At 41.6% G+C, this 18,910-nt stretch overlaps 1 protein-coding gene across 1 annotated transcript in view; it reads right to left on the reverse strand.

Annotated features, from left to right (window-relative positions):
* rsrc1 (arginine/serine-rich coiled-coil 1) overlaps positions 1 to 18,910 on the reverse strand; it is a 116,831-nt gene that overhangs the window by 75,566 nt on the left and 22,355 nt on the right. Inside the window, exon 4 of the mRNA XM_056374343.1 lies at positions 18,473 to 18,712. Coding sequence (XP_056230318.1) covers positions 18,473 to 18,712 — 240 coding nt within the window. The remainder of the gene's footprint in view (positions 1 to 18,472; positions 18,713 to 18,910) is intronic.

The raw sequence follows: 18,910 nt of genomic DNA on the forward strand, positions 1-18,910 counted from the left end.
CACACACACACACACACACACACACCATTTAACATCCTCATCTCTCTTTTCAAAACATCATATAATCTGCTGAGGTCTTCAGGGACGGAGCTGTTCTTTTCTCCTTATCTCTCTCTGCCCCTCTTTCCCTCCCTCCCTCCGTACTCTGTGCCTTCAACGCAGAGGCAGCATCGATTTCTGAATTACGCCACAATATTAAATAATTAATATACTTGCCATGATTGATGTTTTGCATTAGGCCAATATTAGGTTATCAATCAAAATCCACTTGGTTTAATGTAATAATATTGAAAATGTGTCAGTGCCTGTTCATCCAATTTGTAGTGGAGGCAGGCCAGATAGTAATGGTGGTGTAGCACAAGGCCTCAGAGACACTGTGGCCTGCTGACTACAACCATAGGAGCACATTATAGCCCAGGCACACAGCAGGAGGGAGGGATGGAGGGAGGGAGGGGAGTGATGGAAAGAGAGATGAAGTGAAGACACATGAAGCACACAGACAGTCACTCGTGATACGTTGTGACAGCTTTGGCATGTTGAGAAGGCGTGGCGGTCACGTCACTCATCACATTTATGAGGAAACTGAACTTGTGGCACATTAAAAACTTATTTGGTGCTACTGTATATACAGTATGAATATTCATTTATTCATTTACAAGTAAGGTAAATTCAGCCTAAAAACATGCTATTTTTCCTACAGCAGAATAGAATAAATGGTACAGTTAGTAGTTGAATCCTTGGTTCCTTCTGTTAAGATGTTGAAGTATCTTTGAGCAAGAAACTAAACCTCAAATCATTCTCAAAATGTAAGTTGCTTTAGATAGAAGTCTGCCAATTGAATATACTGTGTGACCTTGTAGTCGTTCACTTCAATTGACAATATATTAGTACAACAGGTCTTTTTCACAGCAGACTTTCTGACTTGTTTCTGTAGGAAAAGCATGTTATTAATAATTGATAATAGCTCTGTACAATTCAAGTGTCCCAGTAAATCATGACAGTGTGGAAGAGCGTTAAGTATGTACAAGAGAAAGACCCTCAAAGTGAGGCAGTTAAATGAAATTCAGCCATCATTAATTTTATTTTATTTTTTTCACATGTGTATTTTCCTATCCCTATTATTCATGCAGTAATTAAAATCAGGACTCAAGTTCAAAGCATCTAGGTATGCGGCACTCTACATAGAGTATGATCTAACAATAACAAATAGCAGCATTATAGAGGACCCTGGTCTTCAGAATTTGCATCACCTGTTCTAAAAATTATGAAAAGTAAAAAACAAACAGGTTTGAAATAACAACAAAAGGAAAGAGGGTTGATAATGTGCACATCCAATCCCACCTGGATACAAGTACAGGACAAACAGAACTGCAAACAAAAAAGAGAGCTAGTCTGCACAGCAAATATTATAAGCTCTAAACAATTTAATGACACAATATTTTGCCTGATGATCTTAAATGTTGCATCCTTCATTTTTTTGCGAACGTGCAATATTTTGTGTCCAGACCACCTCTCTTTTTCCTTCTGAAGTAGCTACAAGCCAGAAAGACAGAGAGCCTGACAGAGAATGGCAAATGAAGAGGGGGGGGGGGCGCACAGAGACAGAGAGAGAGTAATGTCCTTTTTTTTTTTTCCAGGAAACGGCAATTAGTTATCTGAGGTCAATTAAGTAAAACTGGACAAACAAGTGTGAGTGTTAAACTGAGCCCTGGCAAGGTCAATACTGACCAATTTAACATGGTAGCTGGATCCATCACACTGTCGGCACTTTTCTGCTTTCTCATTCCAGCTCTTTTTTTCTCCCTCTCCCCTCTCCTTCTTTTATCCGCTTCAATCGCATTCTTTTCCTCTCAACGACTCTTCCGTGAATTCTTTCTGCCTCCATCACTCACGGTGCATGTTCTGTTTCACCGTGTCCAAGACCCTTTTCTGTCTCTTGCACTCTAACGAGGATCTTTAAGCTGTTGCCTCATCTTACCTCATCTCTCTCCCTGTGTCTCTCCTCACCTGTCATTTTGCCCTCTCCCAATCTTCCGCCTTCTCCTTCTCTACGGCTCTCTCTCACTCTCTCTCTCTGTCTCTCTCCCTCACCCCCACCCCCACCCCAACCCCAACCGCACCCTCCCCACCACTCACCCTCTCAAATCCCTGCGCTCCTGCTAGCAGACAATTAATTACAGAGCCAGCACCAGATGAGTTGTCATTTGTGGTCAAGTTTCTAATAATTGCATTAGGTCTTCAGGTTCTTCTAAGATGCCATGCCCTTCTTTCCCTCACCCTCTCTCTTTTTCTTTCTTTACTCGAACCCCCCCCCTTCTCCTCCTCTCCCGCCACCCCTTGACACGGCCGAGATGAATATCTTTAGTCAGTCAATGGAGGCGACAGAGGGACTTAACATGCAGAGGCAGTCATTTGATTTCCAGCTGACAGAGCTGCCCATTAGCCCAGCACTCATCAGCCATGCATTACCTCTCAGGCCTGCTGTCCTGTGTGTGGAAGCTTTAACCCTTTCACTGTCCACTACTGACCATGTTTACAACATAATATCAGGCACGATTTAACAGGCTCTCGGTCATATTAACCCCTTTAACTGAACCATACGTGCACTTTACTAGCAAGATATAATAGCAGCTTTACTGGTCAATCAAAAATTATCTTCACAGTTTTACATTGCTCTCTTCGCATGCCAGTATTGTACAGGAATTCATAGTTTTTAATAGTTTAATGTTGTTTTTATATTGGGGGAAAAAGAGTTTCAAAACAAAACACTAATACACTCTGTTCACCATTTATGAGATTTGTTGATAGTTAAAAGGATCGGCACTAAAAATATTAGCACATTTGAACACATGACCTGAATTAAGGGCTGCAACTAAGGGTTATTTTCATTAGTGATTAATCTGGCAATTATTTTCCAGGGATCCAGAATTAAGCTGGGTTGGACCACATACAGCTCTTTACTAAGAAAAGATTACAAACCTATGATCCTGTTGTTTGTAGTACTCTGCTTTTTTTTCCTTTAAGTGTACCCATCTCTTTTACTTGGCATAAATAACATTTAGACCTTCAGCAGCCTCTCAGCCCTCAACCTGATATCAGTCACAGATAATGAGGAGAGGAACAGAAAAGAGAAGCAGCAAAGGGGAGACAGGACACTGTAACACTGTGAGAGAGACATCATTCATAAGAGAGAGTGTGTATGTATGTATGTGTGTGTGTGTGTGTGTGCGTGTGTACCCCATTTGCCACAGTTGCATGCCTTGTCAAGCGTGTCATTGAGCATTCATATGTTGTTTGATAGAATGGCAGGCATATTTATTAAAGAGCTGATGTGATGGGGACACCAGAGTAAGCATACTCACACTCACACACACACGAATAAAACACACAATGCACTAACACACAGTCCACATCAGTGACATCTGCCTGTTTAACTAATAGAAGGCAAAAGCTTGATATTAAGCAGTCGAGGGATTGGGACAGACAGACATGCGCGCGCGCTCGCACACACACACAATAATACAGGGAGCTCAGCTTTCCTGCAGGCCTGATTGCCATCTCCATAGCTCCTTTTTAACAGGGCTGCCAATTGAAATTGAAATTGTATTCTTGTGTGTGTACTATCAGAGCTACCTCTCAGGGTTTTATACAGCTAAGAGCAGGGTTGGAGGGACACACACACACACACACACACACACACACACACACACACACACACACACACACACACACACACACACACACACACACACACACACACACACACACACACGGAGGGATAATGTAGGGGTAAGTCAGGGGCTGTCACTCTTCCATGCAGAACACACAAGAGGGAACAAAACACAGACTTATGCTTCTATGCTTTCTATGTAATTCAGTATGTGTACACACACACACACACACACGCACACGCACGCACACACACACAAGCGCGCACGCAAAGAGACACGCACGCATGCATTCACAGGTACACAAGCTGCCCCCCTTCCCAGTGGAGGGGGCTGTACTTTAGCATAATCCCAAAATGGTAGAGAAAAGCAGTCCATTAAAAACGGGGCTAACAAATTCTGCACTTTATGTTTCTCTGAGGGAGGGTTAAGTGCAGTCAATAAAAAAGTCAGAAAAGGAGGAATAAGAAAGGAAGAAGTTGATTTATGCCTGGCCTTTCTGCTCTCTTTGATAAACACACACAGGCACACACACACACCTGTTCATATGTGGTCCATGTCTGACACCTGGACACGGACAAGTGAAAGAGAGTGCAAGAAACACTTTGCAAGACTTGTATTACTTTAACAGATGGCGTAGAAGCGCTGCATGATTACTTAACATCATCATCATTATTTCAATTAAAAAAACAGGAGATTTGTCATACTGCAACAGAACATCATTTTATAATGAGCACTTTTGTGGTTACTGTGTTCGCAGTACCTCCAAACTAAATATACAAAAACATTTGTACACATTTTGAGATGCTCACATTCTGTACAAACTTCATGTGACAATAACAAAAGTCGCTATCGACAATAATACAATGTATTTTTGTATCACTGTAAACTGTAATAACAGCAGAATCACACCAAGTTCCACAGTAAGTGAAAAACTAAGGTAGTAGTGATGTAGTGATGACAGCTCTTGAAAAACAGAAAAAGAACAACACGGTCAAGGCAACATGACTATATTATTTTATTAAAAATACATAATGTATAAATCTGAATCTTCTCTCACTAGATTGAAACCACGCCAACAAAAATACGTTATCAGTCTCATTCTGAAAATGAAAAAAAACCAAAAAACAAACTAAACAAAAATATAAAATCAAGCATCCGTAGGTCATGGTTGAGGAACCATGTTCAACTCATTTTGAGTCAGGAAAATCCAAAGCAGCACACAGACACTCTTACGCGTATTCAGACACATATAAAACATCATAAACCGAGCGTGTCTCCCGAAGGACTGCCCAAATCTCCCTCTTCTCAGCCTATACACACACCAACTTGGTGCTGAAGGGAATTAAATCCTGCGGCCAAGTTTTAAAGAAAATTGACTTCTTTTTAGTGTGTTACATAGAGGGAGAGCGGGACAAAGACAGAGAGAGAAAAAGCAAAAGGGAGACATGGAGAGCAATCAATTTCCCCGCGGTTTCTTCAATAGCCAGCGGTCCTTTTCATACCTCCCAATTAGAACCTTTCCTAATCAGAGAAATACCTCTCCATTATTGAGACCGAGACAATGACACTCCCCAACATTTCCGCCTGCTCCAAAACTCTGTAGATTGCAGTACTGGTACACAAAGAATAAAGCACTGGGCTATACGGCAGGGGGGACGCTTGTGTTAAAATCACATGTGGAAATCTTTTGGCTCTCCTCGCGGCCCCAGAAAAACTGATGGGGAACAATGGCAGCCCGGCGCAGCATCTGTCATGGCACAATATAAAAAGATGATCTTGGCACCGAATGGACAAAAAAACAGAAAAAGAACGAGAGGGATGGAGGAAGACGGGGGAATGGAGGGGAGGGGAAGGGGAGGGCTGGGCGAGAGGTAATTCATTTGCAAATCAGGCCCTGGCGCTCAGGTCTATTTCAAGCTGCCAGTGGGTGCCAGGAGTTAACAAGGTAATCAGTTTCAATCCTGCCCTTCAATTGTACATCACACCCTCATCCAGAGAATACCCAGGCCTTTCTATAGGGGCAGAGGGGGGGAAATAGCAATCTGGCTGCCGGCTGGCTGCTCACACAATACACACACACACACACACCTGAAGACAAGTGTGTACACATATACAGGCACCCACGCATTTGTGCACACAGACAGGTTATTAACAGCCATGTAGTCACAACATGTTCTTACATGCAACTGCACCAAGGTAAAAACAAGTCAGTCAATCATTTAAGTTGTTAAATCATGCAAAAAGGTCAAATATATGTTAGTTCCAGGCCATTAAACATGAGGATTTACTGCTTTTTTGTCTCATATATGATTTTAATTTTAAGTTTTTGAACCGTTGAGTTTGAGTTTTGGACACTTACTTGGACGAAACAAGGCATATTAAGAGTCTCACAACTTGAGAGAGCCCAAAGTCAATTTATTTTTTTGACAGAGATTTATAAAAAAAAAAAAAAAAAAAAATCTACTGACTGTTCAATGATGAATATAATTGTTAGTTGCAGCATAACCAAAGCACTGAGAATTTTTGATTTATCATTTCTGTCTTTCTTTTCTCTTATTGATTTGTTAACAGCACATATGAATCTGTGTTTTTTGTCTTGTTTTCTTATTTGTGTGTCTCAGCGTCATCGTGCCTGTATTCAAATTACAGCTGAACATGAAGCTTTTTTTTTTTTTTTTTTTTTAAAGCTATTTCATTTGTTACAAATGATGATTTTAGGGGACTTCAACTTCAACAAGTTAACTGAAACTTAAAGGTCTTCCTTTTCCAAATATTCCCATTACACACCATCAGCCTCAACCTTACCAAGTGAGAAAGTAGCAGTGAGGACAATGTTGTTCTAAACCTAAAAGTAGTACAAGGAAAATGGTAGAAAGAAAACAGAGAGCTAAACCTGTTCTAATCCTTTCTTCCTCTCTCTGTATCCCTCTCTTTAGCCTGTGTCAGCTGTAGCCGGCTGGCCGAGAGGCAGTTAACCGCCGTTAGTCCCTCATCTGCATAATCAATATGACAACCTTATTTTTCTGATGCAAACAGGATTTTGCTGCTGAGCCGTGATTGTTGATGTGTGTGTGCGTGCACTTGTGTGTGTATGTGCCCAGTCTGCTTCTGGCCAGCCTCAGTCATGGCCCTCTTTAGCCTTAATTAGATTAGGTGCGATTATCCCGGCTCCCGTTACAAGTGTACAGGCGGGATAAAGTGGCCACAAAGGCCAGCCTGTCACAGCGACTGGGCTCTGGTCTGCAGGTTATCAGGGTCCAGGGAGACACACCGCGTACATTGTTATTCATATCATCGACACACCGTTTTCTACAGTGCCTTTTTCACTTCTCTTCATGCACTGAACCCCCACCCCACCACCACCACCATACCCCCCCCCCCCACACCTCCACGTCTGTGGTGTCAAACAGGCGTAATCACTGGCCAGGGTAAGTCTCTCTTCTTTCTCTCTTTCTGTCTGTCCGTCAGAAGACAAAACAACATGGCCCCAAGCGCTCTGCAGTCTGGCCTACAGGGAGAGATATCAGGACTCTCTGTGTGTGTGTGTGTGTTGTGTGTGTGTGTGTGTGTGTGTGTGTGTGTGTGTGCGCGTGCGTACGTGTGTGTGAGTGCATGTGTGTCTGTAGACTTCAAGGAAAAGTGATACAAAGACAAGTTAACCCAAGTCTCACACTAAAACAAATAACCAAACAAACAGTAAAGAATAACATTCACATACAGGTGCCTGGGACAGAATGGTTGACACCATGCAAACAAAATCCTACTCTGAAGACTGGGATCTAACACCATCACCTCAACAACAACAGGGTCGGGTGTAGACCAAAATGTGTCAGAAATACCAAAAACCATTTAACACACATTGAATGTCTGGTTATATTCTTAATCTGGTTTCTCACTCTGTCGCCAAAGAAATGCAGATTCAAATCTAAATTATGTCCGTTTCAGACCATTTTATCTAGGCAGATTTCTTGTATGTCTTTTTTGTTTAGACAATATTTAACTCTTGAGAAATGTGGCTTTTTCGCTTAATGAACAAAGGGGTTTTGTAGAGAAAAGTACTACTACTCAATGCTCAATGTACTCATGCACACTCTATACATCAGAGATGCCAACATACAGTATGACCACATAGAAACGTCTCCTCTTAAATGCACTCAGCATACAGTAATTGTGTCATATGTATTCCTGCAAAAACATGCGTGCCATAACATTGGCTCCAGCAGCATTAGTCATTGTGATTAATATGTGTTTGAAAGTTTAACAAGATGATTTGTGCTCTTTTTCATTTTCTGAAAGACTCTATCGTTTACCCTAAAAACATTTTCCACAGAGCTCAGCACTGACAGATTTCAATCGGTCTGCGTGGATGACTGTGTACACGGAGAAAAAGAAGTGAATTATTTCACTCTGCTGATTAGAGAGCAGTGCCCAAGATATGTATACACAACTGTACATAGTTTCCATGCCGTCAGATCTGGGCATAGAAAGCAGCAGAAACAAAGAGGCATGGGTACATAAAAAAACAAAAAACAAATAAAAAAAAACAGAAAGGCTGATATCAAGATACTGAGAGGAAAGAATAAAAACCTGTTAGACTTAGAAACAAAATGAAGGAGTTGGTGGTGGCACATGAACTGCATCTTATAAGAGTTGTTTTATCTATTCCCCAAGCAAATGTGTCTCAAGAATTCCCTGATAGCAGTGAAAAACATACAGTATGGTCTGAGAAAAGAATGGCATCATAGTGAAAACCAAAAATGATACTACAGCTGGAGCTAATGCAACATTATCATTTATCGACTTTCAGCAAAACTTGACCTTATGTTATTGTAACAATTTTTTCTTTAATTAATGATTCCAAACAAAAAATAATTAGAAGATAACAAAAAATATGTTACTGACATTTTTGTTTTACATAGATGAGGACATCTGCCATATTATGACTTATCAATGTCCTAAAATTTTAAAAAGTTTTATTCTGAGACTTTAACTGTAACACCCTCAAGTAGAGCTGACATATCTGATACAAAATAAGACTGTATATGTCCTACTGGCAAAAAGTAGCAGAAAAGAGTCAGTAGTGAGAGAGAGAGAGAGAGAGAGAGAGAGAGAGAGAGAGTGTGTGTGTGTGTGTGTGTGTGTGTGTGTGTGTGTGTGTGTGTGTGTGTGTGTGTGTGTGTGCCAGGGAGAATGAGTGAGACACGAGGTAAAATAACTCTATTAGAGAACCACAGGGACTAGGCTGGCGAGAGAGCAAGACAGAGCACATGAGAGTGAAGGAGAGCAAGAGTGAGCGAGACATTAGTACAAATGAATTAAACATCGGCCCAGAGATCTAAACTTCTGCTGAAAAAGTGGCAGACTAAACGGGTAGGAAGGGAGAGAGGGAGACTTCATAGCTTCATAACTTTCCTGTGGCTACTCAATGTTCAATATGAGCAGTGTGAGACCGCAGAGTCCATCAGTGACACAAATAAGTACTTCGGTCATGACGATCGAGCATGCACAAGCGTGTGATTGGTAACTGCACTCATAACTCTATTGTTTCAGCTCCCTTCTGTGTGAAAGAAAATACTGTGAAAATGGCTGCCGCTCTGAGACCTCCGTGGAGAACAATTATTATATGCTCCTCTCAGGCAATATTTACTTCCATGACTGAGTCATGGTACTTAACTGTATGTCTGGAATGCCGTTTCCCCGGTCTGAAGGAGGTATTCTTGTAATGATCAATGCCATTAAGCAAAACCTGCAGAGCCGTATTTCTGTCTCAGAGCAGCAGAGGTCAAATGTATGACGAAAAGTGCTCTCTGCTAACTGAGAACACTTCTCTGCTCTTCTCCCTGTCTGTCTGTCTGTCTGTCTGTCCGTCTGTCTGTCTCTTCTCTATGTTACTTTTTTCTGCCTTCTCCAACTAAAAAGAACATCTCTTTCTTTATAATGTATTCTCACTCTCAGCCTTTCTTATAAAGACTTCAGTCAACACCTTTCCTTGCCCCTGGTGCAGATGAATAAGCACTGGAGTCTGGAGAAAATTAAACATTAATGGTGTGTCTCTTTTACACATCATTCTCCATAACAATCTTCTCTTTTAGCTCCCCTCACTGCCTTCAACACCACTCTGCTTCCTCCAAACCAAACTACCCGGCTTTTCCAGTGAGAGAGGAAAATACTGAGAGCAGAAAAACATATTTTGTCGACAAGCACATTTACATAACCCTCCTAAATCGGAGCTGGCCTGTCATGTTTGCTGCTCATAACCTGCTGCTTATAATCCTTCCTGCATCCTCTTCTGATCCATAAAGTAGAGCAGCCAGCCACTTCAACAGCAGCCAGAACTGCCATCAGTAGCTCCTGCTAAGACAGGGCCGTAAAAAGAGGTGAGAAGAGGAGAGGAGAGGAGAGGAGAGAATAAAAGAGAGGAACAGGGTAATTGGATTGGGGGGGATCTTCTATTTGGCCGGGTCTGGTCTCTGTCATCACGCTCCAGGCCTGGCTTCTCTCAGTGCCTACAGCAGCTCTCAGACACATCAACACACACAGACAAACACAACACAACCGAATCGCTACCCGGGTAAGGAGGCAGACTGTCCTGTGCACCACTGAAGTCTGCAGAGTGTCTAGTGTGTGTGTGTTTTTTTTTTTTTTCTTATGTGAGTGAGTGTTTGCATACTCCTTTAACAACTCACTAAATGGTTAAACAGATTACAGAGCGCACTAAGTGGATTGTCACAGCTCTCTATCGCTCACTCGGGTGTCTCTCCTGCGATTAAAAGTGGCCAGATTTCTCTCTCTCTCTCTCTCTACACACACACACACACACACACACACACACACACACACACACACACACACACACAGAACAGAGACAAAGGTCATTCTCAGGCACAGACAATATTTCCTACAGTAACTGACTGTCAAGACAACAAAAAAAGCTTTCTGCTTCTTTTCAGCTGCTCTTCAGCTTCTCTTGATTTATTAAAGACTCCCTCTGATGAAAATCAAGTTTTTAACCTTGTTAATGTCCATATGTTTTTTTTTAATATAAAACAAGACATATAATGAGTGGAATAAGCACTGTGTCAGACACTGCCAGTTACAACCTAACAAACAACATAACATTAAACGACACAAATAAAATATGCTAACTACACTCACTGTATGACACATCTGCCAGTCACAGATTTTGGTCACAACAGACTCCTCATATGAGTTTGGGTCTGATTGAGGCTAAAACATGTAAGGCTGAATCTGTCCTCTGCCAACTATCTTGATACACAATGCTCTTTCACAGGTCAACCTACCACAAGCAGCGGTGGCCCAGAATTTCTCATTGAGGAAGTAAGCATATATATGCCTCCAGTTTTTTTTTTTTTTCACTTTTTATATGGGAAAACCATAAAAAAACCAACAAAATATTAATCAGAGCAGGGTATTTTTACGTAATTTATACATGTCTGGAGGGAAACTCAAATATGTCAGTGACACAAAATACTCCTGAATAGAATTTTAAAGTTTTCTTATAACATCCTTGGCCAAACACAATTTAAATTCCTCTGTGAATTTCCCTGCATGTATGATCACCTTTTGTTATTTTCTACTTGATGATAGCAGTGGAATAAGGCCAATCCCTTTCGGGACTAACACTCTCCACTGTTTAATCTCTAACAAACCTTGAATTATGAGCTGGATTATGTGTCAGATTCTGCCTGTGTTTCTCCACTTGCCGGGATTTCCTGTTCTCGAATGAGTCTTTCATCATTCAGGGTTTAATTAAGATACTGTCAATGACTGAGGGAAGTGTTGGCCTTTTTCTCCACTAAATTCTTTATTATTTTTGGCATGTCTTGTAACCAGAAAAATCCTACTTCATCTCCTTGAGATCCCAGACCTTCACACCTTGCCTGCTTTCCCAAGGTAAAGCTCAAACTATCATGTCCATAGACCATATCCATCTTCTGCACAGCGCATGTGTGAGCACATTGGCATATGCTGACCCCCATACAGATACTTGTGTAAGTCCGTTGTTTGCGTCCAAGTCCATTTTGCAGCAAATCTTGCCCTTTAGAGCCACTAGAAATCACCCACACAGAGTGGCAGACTCGTCACTGCAAAAAACCCATTCATGAGTTGTTTCACTGAGTGCTGAAATAAACATGGATGCAAAATGTATGGTCTGCAGCTGAAGTTGCATAAGCATTCTTTAAGATTACAGCAATCCCATAATAAGTCTACTGCAACTTTAAAATATAATTATAGTTAAATTAGAAAAACCCAGGGTGATGGAGCCAGGCCAGATGACAGACATTAACCCATTCTGTCCAGCGGCAAAAGCAAGTTTCACCGAAGACATCTTAACAGGATATTCGTCTGTCTTGTGTGTGTGTGTGTGTGTGTGTGTGTGTGTGTGTGTGTGTGTGTGTGTGTGTGTGTGTGTGTATGTGTGTGTGTGTGTATGTGTGTGTGTGTATGTGTGTGTGTGTAGGTGTATCCATCTCGTGAAGATAGAGTTTATATGTTCCGGCTGTTTTCTATCCAATCTATGCTCATTATCTGCATGGAAAAAAAGCAACTAATGACTACATACAGCCATGGGCCAAGAAACACTACAGCTGCACCACTCTGTGTGTGCATGTGTTTGTCCACTGGGATCTTGTGTGAGTGTGTGTATGAGTGTGTGCTGTCCACCCTTTGCATGTAGGCATCACTCCTATTTCACCCACCCTTCAACCAACCACCCAGCCCCCACCCAAACTATACAGACACACACACGCATGCACAACTACTCCTCTTCAGCTTCACCGATGTCTCGTCTTGCTCCTGGCCACTAGGCTACCCCCCTTGATGCACACACAAATAAAACACACACTTACAGCTCATTGATTTAAGTCAATGTGAGTGTATCCTAACCTTCCGAGGACGGTGTTTGAAGTCTCTCTTACCTCCCCAGACCCGCTCCCAGAGCCAGACACAGCCTAGAGTCCTGCAAGAGTGCAGACAAACACACACACGTAGACACAGACACACACAGACACACACACAGACACACACATAGACACACACACACCCCAGCAGCAGCCAGTGGTCCCATCCACACCACCCATACACACACTCCCAACAGGCTGTGAGGATGCCGCAGGCAGGGGCTACATACGCGCAAGCACACACACAAACACACTTACTTTCTCTGTGTATTACCAACACTAATGAGCTGATAGATGTTCAACAGAGGCAAAGAAGCAGACAATCATTTCCTCAGAGTGAGGCAAGGAGGGAGAGAAAATCAACAGCAGTGAGTGTGAATGTGTGTGTGCTTGTGTCTAGGGTCTTGTTTTATTTTTTCTCTGCCTCACAGCATCTAGGCTTCTAGAGGTTAAGGCTGAGCGATGGAGCACAGCTAGCCAAGCCGAGGCCTGCGGGTCCTGCCGGGACCCCTGTGGTGAGGCTGAGTTCTGTTTAGCTGGTCAGGGGAAAACATAGTAATGAGAGGAATTACTAAACAATCACATTCACAAAAAGGGATGGGAATGGGCAGGTTGGCGGGAATGACTCTTCACACAAAAATGTCAGGAAAGGATGCTTCATGAGTAGACTCCACCCTCATAAGATAAGCTGTTTTACAAGCGTGAACAATGGATACTGTTGAAGTGCTGCCCCTCGCTAGCAGGAAGAAAAAAAAAAAACTCCTAAATGATTCTTTCATAGACAAAGACATCAAAAGAGGTAGGCAGTCATTTCATTTCTTTAACCCTAAGCTCATTATACCAACTTCAGTTTTACATGCACAGGGAAAAGAAAGCTCTCTGCTGCCATGAGGTCTCCACTCTGCTCTCTGTGCCGCCGCTGCCCAGCCTCGGCCCATTTCCCACTCAGATGACATGAAATTGAGTCAGATGGACCAACACTCCTCCCGTGACCTGGCACAGACAAGGAGTTCAGCCTAATTGGACAGACCTCTCTGATTGAGGATGTGGAGTACGGCAGCCAGCCCACGTTCTCCCACTACCTCAGTGATTGGTTACAAAGAGGTCGACACCGCCCAAAGGAAAGGGTGAAGACTTCTGTTGAATGCAGACAAATTCTTTGACGAAGGAATCGGGTTTGAGGAGGGTGACGGACATGGAAGGGGAAGGGAAAAGAGTGAGAATATGCATACCTGTGCTGTATGTGTGCATAAACATTATGAGCGAACCAAAAAGAAAACTGAGCCCTGACTGTACCTTATCCTTACCCTAACTAAACTCCCTCAAGCCTGATGAAAGCCTGAACCACTGCAGCAATTAATAATGCCAAAACCTTTTAAAACACTGACTTGTAATTAAAGATATTTTAAAAAGCTGTCACTTTCTGTGGAGAAAGAGCCATCTGTCAAATGTAGATTCTACGTTTCTGCTCATTAATTACAGGTGGGAATTGGGTCGGAACATCAGGTGAAGAGCGATGTTACATCCAAATTATACTTCTGTCAGTTGTGTGCCTGGGGGCAGATGAACACTTGATAACACAACACATTGTTTGTTCCTCCTGCTCTCTTTTAGGGAAACAGGAAAGTACACGAAAGATGGAAAGTATCGGGGTTGCAGGTTGAGAATCAAAGCTAAGTTATGTCCATGTGTATTCATTAATGTTAATCAGTTTCTGAGTGCCTATTTGCAATTTGTCCATGGTAAATCCCGGGGGGTTACATGGAAAGATTATATGAAAGAAAAATTATGATTTGGTTCCAAAGATCAACATATTTGTGTTTAGGAGGAAAATATTCATACTACAATTACAAACTGGTGTCTGGCTGATCTTTATTATATTTATTGACACAATAACCAATGAACTGCTTGCATGTCTCAGTTTCCCACCAACAAGGGTCAGCTGTAGCACCTTAACACCATGTGCTAAGAGAGCATGAAAACTGGATAGTAAGTACGCAGAGAAGTCAAAATATATACTGAAAACTAAAGGATAAATGGATGAAGAGAAAAAAATCAGTTCCAAGATCATTACGTCTTGTGTGAAAAAATACTATAACCATATCCTGTTTTATACAATAATAGTGTTAAATAAAGTTGAAGTTAGTATCAATTTAAACAAACACTCTTGGAGCATGAGAGGGGGTGTTGATGAAGGAGTACTTAAACATGCTGTATTGGGCTATGGGAGCACATCAGACAAAGAAAGGTTGAGAATCCACAAGTATATTTAACTCAGTGCTGAATATATAACAATACACAAAACACAGGGAAGCCTGCTTGTTGAGAAAATTGTCAATTGAAGAGAAAAACACAAACAAACAAACAGTTTTAGCTCTGGTTAAATACTTAAAGGAAGCTCTTAGGTTCTCTCTTTAAATACAAAGCCAGAGGATTACACAGAGCAAAGCTGACCTACTGACCCTGTACACTAGTCTGGGTAAACACACACTCACATTCACTCACACACTCACACACGAAGAACCCCACAATCACCCACTTACCCTTTGCCACTGGTGAAAGGCAACAAGATCTCTTAACAACAGCTCGTCTTTTTCAATAAATTTTGCATGAAAACATGCCGCTGGAGCACCAAGTTGCCTGCTGTCATACTAGAGGAGTGTTAAATGTTTAATGACGACAACACCACACACACGCGCACACACAGAGTCAGTGTCAGGGTGCTGCTCTGAGGGGCCCCTCTTTCATCCTGACAGACACTATAAAGCTTCTCAGCCTCTTCTCCACCCCGCCCCGCCATCAACATCGCACTGCTTCGCTCCTCTCCCACCACCCAGCAAGAACCTGGATGTAAATGAGGTTGGAGTGTTACAGTGTGTGTATGTGTATGTGTGTGTGTGTATGTGTGTGTGTATGTGTGTGTGTGTGTGTGTGTGTGTGTGTGTGTGTGTGTGTGTGTGTGTTTGTGTGAAAGCAGTGAGGATCAGGGGCTTTCGTAAAGACCCTACCCCCATCACCATTAAGAGAAGAAGAAGAAGAATGGAAGAGACGGAGGAAAAAGAAGTGGCTTGTCATAGACAGGATATACTGCAGAAAGCCTTGTTTTACATATTCCTGAAACATCTCACTGCTTCTGCCTTTCTTCTACTAAAGCAGAACTTGTTAGGCACCTAAACTCCTGTGGCAGGATCTAGGGAGGAACATCCATGTCAGACGGCTTTTGGACAGTGACAACATAATACCAAGGTCCATAGACAGACCAGCCTAATTTGAATGTTAATTGTTTCACCGGAAGTGTGGTGGTAGGGATAATTTGAATAAAAATAAAATGGAAAATTTTACTTATTATCATATTACCTTATTATACCATGTCACAAGCTATATATAAGCTCAAAATGAAACGCCACAAATTGGAATGTGGTGTATTTTTATGGAATAATCACATTACTTTGATCCTTGCTACTGGATAGCATTTTTGTGTGTATTCTTAGTGATTACCCAATACTGTTCCAGTAAATGTAAATTTCATGTTAAAATACAAAGCACTAAAACAAGTATACATTTCTGAACAATCCACCCATTGCATTTCTTTCTCCAACTGATAAATTGCGAATTACAGAAGCAAGAAGTTTAGAACTGCTGTTAAATAGTGACTTCAAGTGCCTTTAATAACCTAATGTAAGAAAACCAAAGCAGGGATTGTGTCTATAGATATATATATATATATATATATACTGTACATATACACCATGGCAGGTCAGCACCACATGGTTTAGTCAAAATCATTCCAACACCATACCTCCACAGGTTTAAGTAATTTGGAAGGCCAGATAGCAGGATAGACAGTTTGCAATATAATAATGCTGCCACAGGTGGAAATGCATACACGCACACACACACAAATCAACAAACTTACTACGTATATGAGCACACACACCTGCACACAGACAAGCTAAAGCGGGGTCAGAGATAAAGGACGAGATTCCTATCAATGCTGAAGGATATTGAAGCCTTAATATGAAAATAGATATAGTCTGCTGGCCTTACATTTCACTGTTAGCTTTATTTGTTTTCCTGATACGGATCTAAGAAAGGCAATATGTAATAGCTTCAAATAAATGGAGCACTTTTCCTTTAAAAGCAAATCTCCATGTTCTGCTCACAAAGAGAAATCTTGAGCCCTAGGGTTTTTGGTGAGGAGGACCAATAGTCTCCAAAAGGACTCAAAAACTAGTGTTGTATATATGGAAATTACATTAGAAGATGGGCCTTTTTATTATCACAACAAAACTGTTCTATCTTTTCAGCTAACAAATGCACCAAAACTTTGAATTGTTATTTTAAAAACTATTTATATTTTCACATTGTGTAATTCTAAATAAACAAGAATCCATTTTTTGACTTATCTCCAGATTCATTGTCACAGATTCATTTTCTCAACAATTAGCATTCACTTCACTTAATGAGAAAAAGTTGTTCAAGTTCTGTGACAGTTTGACGGTGGGGCACAAGCAAAGGTTTTCATTTTTTTTAAATGTTCTAAAGATATACTGCGTTTTTGTCTATTATGACCATTGCTACAGAGATGATTTTCATCATCTGATTGCAATGTTGCATCATGAATACATCTGAGGAATGAAGATCCTTTTCAGGCAGATCAAACGGTCATAAAATCATAAATTGCCATTTGGCTATTACTGCATATTTCTGTTCGGAGAAAACACTTTGAGGCATTTTTTTTCGAAGCTTTCCATTTACCGCTGTCTCCCTGACAAGTTTATATGCGGTCAAAAGTTTATTTCAACATGATTCAAGTATTACTTTGTTTGAAAAACCAAAGATCATCTTAATCGCTACCTGAATTAAGATTTGGATGTGTATACATTTTAAAAATTCACAACTTGACCTGTATAACATGCACGTTTAAATCTATGCACTTAATTATAAAGTTATGTGTTGAATAACTTGGGCCAACACAGCCTACACCGTGAGTTTAGATACAGCTTACCAGAGGGACCAAAGTCTCTTAAATAGATGTGTTGCAGAGCAGCTGGTCTGCATCACTCATGGGATACATAGCTTGATACACACATCTGTGCCATTCAATATGACAGACAACAACTGGGTACCAGTCATATTACAGTCGCCTCCAATCACATTAGAGCATGAATCGCTGGGGAGAGATTGAGGGTGCTATTGTGGTTGGGGCAAAGAGAGGCCTCTAAGGCAGTTAGGAAAACTCTACTGGAGTTCACTACAGCTAAAGGATGCACAACACCAAACCTATTCCTTGTGTGTATTACAGCCTTTAGAAGACACAAGCTTGCAAGTGAAGATGTCATTTGCCAACTTTTCTCACCTTAATAAGGAGTTCTCATTTATTGCTTTTTTTCCCTGGCATGAGCACCAATGACACTGGAGATGCATATGATCTTGTTATGTTTCTAGACTTATTGTAGCTGGGTCCAGAGGGTGAAAAGCAGAGTTAAAGACATCAGACATCATCTGGCGACCAAAACATTCTCTAAAAATTGAACCTATGCAGCACTCCTACCTTCCATCTATTCTTTTATCAACATGACGTCTCCTCTTGCAAGAGGGAATTATATCACATTACAAGTCCGGTGCAGCCCAATGGTTGATTGCAGGGGGAAACAGAGGAAGAAAGGGACTGATGGATTGATGGATGGAAGGGTTTAGTGATGGATGGACAGACGGAGGAGCTGAGACTGAGCTCCATATTTAAGCCTGTATTATACTGACCGAAATATTCTGCTCTCCTGTGGAGGCAGCAGTTTAGATTGAGCTGGGCCGACCCAACGCTTGTTTGTGTCTACCTGTGCATGTACGCTTCCATGTACAGAGCAATTCATCACTTACCCCTTCTTGTCTGCCTTGTCTTTACTCTTGTCCTTGTCTCTGTCCTTGTCTCTGTCTCTTCCTCTGTCCCTCTCCTTCTCTTTCTCCTTCTCTCGGTCGCGGCCCTTGCGCCGGCTCCGGTCCCGCTCTCTGCTGTGGCTCCTTCGGCGACTGTGGCTGCGGCTCTTTTTGCGGTTGTGGCTTCCTCGCCGGCCGCGGCTGCCACTTCTACTGCGAGACCGTCGGTGGCGAGAGTGAGACCTGAAAGATATGACATGTAATATGACATTACAAGTACAGCTAATAAACCACTGAAGAAGTGGCAAGTCAAAAGAGCAGAGATAAATATCATCCACCTGGTCTAAGTCTCTTGTATCTACTCTCTCCTTTTCTGCCTTGTCTCCTACAGTTAAAGATTGCCGGTATTTCACAGAATACCTTTTGGTCACATCCTGAAAA

The sequence above is a fragment of the Seriola aureovittata genome, chromosome 4 (genome assembly GCF_021018895.1).
Source record: "Seriola aureovittata isolate HTS-2021-v1 ecotype China chromosome 4, ASM2101889v1, whole genome shotgun sequence".
Lineage (NCBI taxonomy): Eukaryota > Metazoa > Chordata > Actinopteri > Carangiformes > Carangidae > Seriola > Seriola aureovittata.